General features: G+C 68.5%; 1 protein-coding gene across 1 annotated transcript in view; it reads right to left on the bottom strand.

Moving 5' to 3' along the window:
* The window catches only part of LOC109293170 (sperm-associated antigen 5), a 27,973-nt gene that overhangs the window by 14,394 nt on the left and 9,558 nt on the right, over positions 1 to 4,021 (bottom strand). The window contains exons 14-22 of the mRNA XM_019510976.1: positions 3,581 to 3,700; positions 3,211 to 3,303; positions 2,277 to 2,411; positions 1,710 to 1,829; positions 1,469 to 1,561; positions 1,092 to 1,226; positions 718 to 832; positions 369 to 462; positions 183 to 264 (exon numbers count right to left, since the gene is read on the bottom strand). Coding sequence (XP_019366521.1) covers positions 183 to 264; positions 369 to 462; positions 718 to 832; positions 1,092 to 1,226; positions 1,469 to 1,561; positions 1,710 to 1,829; positions 2,277 to 2,411; positions 3,211 to 3,303; positions 3,581 to 3,700 — 987 coding nt within the window. The remainder of the gene's footprint in view (positions 1 to 182; positions 265 to 368; positions 463 to 717; positions 833 to 1,091; positions 1,227 to 1,468; positions 1,562 to 1,709; positions 1,830 to 2,276; positions 2,412 to 3,210; positions 3,304 to 3,580; positions 3,701 to 4,021) is intronic.

The following is a 4,021-nucleotide window of genomic DNA, read 5'->3' as shown; positions in this document are numbered from 1 at the left end:
CATCTCCGCGGGCCTGGGAAGTGGCAACCTGGCTCGTAGCTTCCAAGGGGCCACATCTCCAGGCCCCATTACCCAGGAGACCCAGCAGCTCCTGCCTGCAGGCCACGTGCTCAGCCTGGGCAGTCATGCTCCCCCCAGCATGCGTCATGGGCACAGTCAGCGGCACATGGTGCCAGCCCCACCTCGTGGCACTCGGTCATCTCCCACAGCTCCTGGCGCAGCCTGTCATGCTCCTGCTGCAGGGCCTCTTGCTCCTGCCTCAGCCTGCGGCAGGGAAGGAAGTGGTGACGATGCGCAGCAAGACCCAGGGATGCTCTGGCAGCCATGCCGAGCTCCCGCTCCCTCCCCGCAGCCCACCCAGCACGCACCGCGCCGTCTCCTGGGTGTAACTGGTGTTTTCCTCCTGCAACTGGTCCCGCTCGACCTCGACCACAGCCAGCTCCCGCACCGTGGCACTCAGCTCTAGGGCACAGCGTGGGGGTCAGGTGGCATGCGCTGGGCTCCAGGCACCCTGCTCCATGCAGCCAGCACCTTGACCCTCCCCCCTGGCAGCACCTGGCTGCTGGCCCATAGGAGGGCAGAGCCCACCCACCCCAAGGCCCAGCGACCACTGCAAGAGGCCTTTTAGCCTCCCCTGGCCAGGGCACGGGGGAGCACCGGGCTCCACACACTTGTGTGAGCAGCCCTGGCGAGCCCCACTGCCTGTGGGCAACGCACCTGTGCCCAGACGCGAGCTGGCTGTTGTGAGCTGCTCCACCTGAGCGACCGAGTCCTGCAGCGCAGCCAGCGCCGCCTCCCGCTGCGCCGTCACCTCCTCCAGCCTGCTGGACACCTGTGCACAGAGCACGGCCAGATGCTGACCTGGGGGGGACTGCGGCCAGCACCTTGCCCGGCTGCTCCCCCCCAGCTCCCCGCTGGCTTGGAGCAGCTCATCCACGGCAGCCCTGGCAGGGGCGACAGCCTCGCTGCCACACCATAGCCTGGGACTGAGCCAGCCTGGCTGCTCGGGCAGGAGGCGAAGCCCCCGTCAGGCTGCAGCTGGGCCGAGGCCACAACTGTGAGGGGCGCTTCCACAGGCCTGACCCACTCACCGCCGTCGTGGCCTGCAGGGCCTCTCCCTCACGGCGCCGCGCCTCGTCCCGCTCCTCCAGGCAGCGCTGCAGCTTGCTCGCCACCCCCTCCAGCGAGCTCCGGCCCCGGGACAGCAGGGCCCTCAGCTGCTCTTGCTAGGAGGGAGGAGGGAAGTGTCGCAAGATGAACTCCCAGACCAAGTGCGTCCCCCAGGCTGGCTACCCCTAGCTCCCACCCCCCACCCTTACAGCCGCCAGCCGGGCTACCCACGGCTGCCGCCTGGCACCGACACAGCACGTCCCACCAGCAGCCTGGAACCAGGACACAGATGCAGGGAGGCCACGACGCTCCAACCCCTCGGCCCCTCCGCCACCCAGCGTGCCCCAGCTGGCCTCACCCCCTGGCCCAGGGCTCGCCGGTCATCCTGCAGCATGAAGAGGGAGACGGTGGCGAATTCCAGGAACGACTCCGACTCCAGGGCCCAGGATGCCTGCAGGAAGGGAAGAGGTGTTGGGTGCTGGGGAGCACAGAGGGACCTGCCAGCTGCCACGAGAGGCCAGGCCCAGCAGCACGAGGCTCTGCATCTCCAGCAAGGCCTATGGTCCCAGCCCGTGCGCGGGGAGCCCGCCCCAGCTCACCTGGTGCCGGCGCGCCCCCTCCAGCAGGGCACGGAGCTCTCTCTGGGCCGCCAGCCCCAGCTCGCTGCAGCAGATGCGGGCGCCGGCGTGGCAGCGGAGCTCCTCCAAGACTGCGTCTCCCTGGGGCAGGGAGGCACAGAAGGACGGGGCTTCAGTGCCGGCTGCACACGGCACCCCTGGCACTGCCCTTGCCAGGCCCCAGGGCACAAGCAGCCTCGCCCCGTGAAGGGCACGGAGCCGCTGCCCGCTGAGAGGTTGCGGCATGGCCAAGAAGGCAGCCAAGGCGCTGGGGGGCTTGCACCCAGTCCCTCCCCATCACACAGTCAGGGCTGGTCCCCACCCCAAGAGGATGGAGTCACCCAGCTTCTTCCCAACTGCCAGGGACCTTGTGGGCAAGGGGATGAGGTGGGGTTGCCTCCAGGGACAGCAAGCACCCCCAGGGGCTGGCACCACCCACTGCCCGGCTGTGCTCCCTGGCAGGGCAGGGGCGCAAGGGGCTACTCCTGTCCTGCTCCACCCTCAGCCCCCAGCACGGACGCAGGCCTTGCCCCTGCCCGACCCACTCACCGCCTCCTTGGCCTGCAGGGCCTCTCCCTGGCGGCGCCGCGCCTCATCCCGCTCCTCCAGGCAGCGCTGCAGCTTGCTTGCCGCCCCCTCCAGCGAGCTCCGGCACCGGGACAGCAGGGCCCTCAGCTGCTCTCGCTTTGAGAGGAGAGGCCGCAGGGCACTAAGGGGAGCTCCTGGCGCAGCGCACCCTTGGCCGCTGTCATGCCAGCCCCGCAAGTCACGCCCACTGCCACAGGCTGGCACCCCAGACCGAGTGCACCCCACACCCTGCCATTCAGGACCTGGGGCAACCCTAGCAAGGCAAAGCTCCTCTGAAGCAGCAGGACCTGTGGCATGGCATGGCCTTCCCAGCAGCCCTGGTGCCAGGCACTGGAGAGGCTACACGCGGTCCCCCAGGCCCAGCAGCCCTGTGTGGACAGGGGACATCCGGGCAGCTGCTGGGCTCTGGGGGAATGGCAGCATGCCCCTGCCCCGGCTGCGACAAGGAGCGCAAGCGCTTGGCCAACAATGGGCTGGCGAAGGCCGCGCCTGGGACTGGAAGGACCAGTTTTTCCATCTCCTCCGAGGAAGGCATCGGAGACGGTGGAAAATTACCAGGCAGAAGGCAGAACTGGAGAGAGCAGGGGAGCGTGAACAGAGCTGGGGACGACAGCTGATGGGGAGCTCCGGGCCAAGGGGTGGGAGCAGGGCTGGGACTCTGGTGTGGACCGCAGCCCACGCCCTGGGGGGGGACCCCTGACCCCAGCTCAGTGCTGAGCCCCAGGGATCCAGCCTCTGGGGGGGCAATGAGGAAAGATACTGGTCTGGGGCCTGGGCTTGGCTACTGCAGGTTTCAAGGCTCCTGGGTCCCCTGCTCATTGCAACTCTGGCGAGCGGCCACCGAGCCAGGAGGCTGCAAAACATCCTCGTGCCACTGCACCCGGCCCGGCCTCACCTCCTGGCCCAGGGCTTGCCGGTCGGTCTGCAGATGCTGCAGGGAGGTGGCTGTGAAGTCCAGGAAAGCCCGCGACTCCAGGGCCCAGGATCGCTGGGGAAGGAAGCCGAGGCGTTAGGCACAGGTTTAGGGAGCAGATCACCAGGGCTGCTACTAGGACGAGGGCACCGGCCAGAGGTTCCTGGTGTGCGCAGGGTCCAGCCTGCCCAGAGCTACAGCACCCTTCCCTGGAGCGAGGCAGCCCCACACCGGTGCTGGAGAAGCCTGGGTAGGAGGCCCTGGGTATTCAGCAGCACCAGGTGCAGGTGGTGCAGGCAACAGGCCCTGACACGCTGCCCCCTGCAATTGCCCCCTCCCTCCTGACACGTACCATCTCCCCTGTGGCCTGCTGGACCGCCTGCCGCAGGGCCTGCTCGCTCTCCCGGTGCCGCTGCAGGGTCTGGACTCGCTCTCGTGACTCCAGATACAGGTCGTGATAAAACCGCTCCTCCTAGAAGACGTGCCACCCCCATCAGGGCTGCTGCCTGGCAGGGAAGGGGCAGGGGGCACCTCCTTACCCAGCTGGGCACTTTCCCCCAGATGCGGCCCCGCAGGAGTGCCCCCACCCGCTCACGGTGCTTCCCCCTTGCAGTGCATGTGCACCCAGGCAAGGGTAACCAGGACAGCAGCAACCCTGCACGCCCAGCCAGGCGCGTGATGCGATTAGCAGGCCCGGGGCCCCGGCAGCTCTGCCAGGCCACGTTACTTCCACCCGGCTTGCTGCGGAGACAGCACGCCACTGGCACTGCAGCCCAAACGCAGCCTCCTGTCA

This window comes from Gavialis gangeticus, unplaced genomic scaffold (genome assembly GCF_001723915.1).
Source record: "Gavialis gangeticus isolate Ggan-Ray unplaced genomic scaffold, GavGan_comp1, whole genome shotgun sequence".
Taxonomy (NCBI): Eukaryota; Metazoa; Chordata; order Crocodylia; family Gavialidae; genus Gavialis; species Gavialis gangeticus.
Note: the sequence above shows the minus strand (reverse complement) of the source record. Positions and strands in the feature narration are given on the sequence as shown.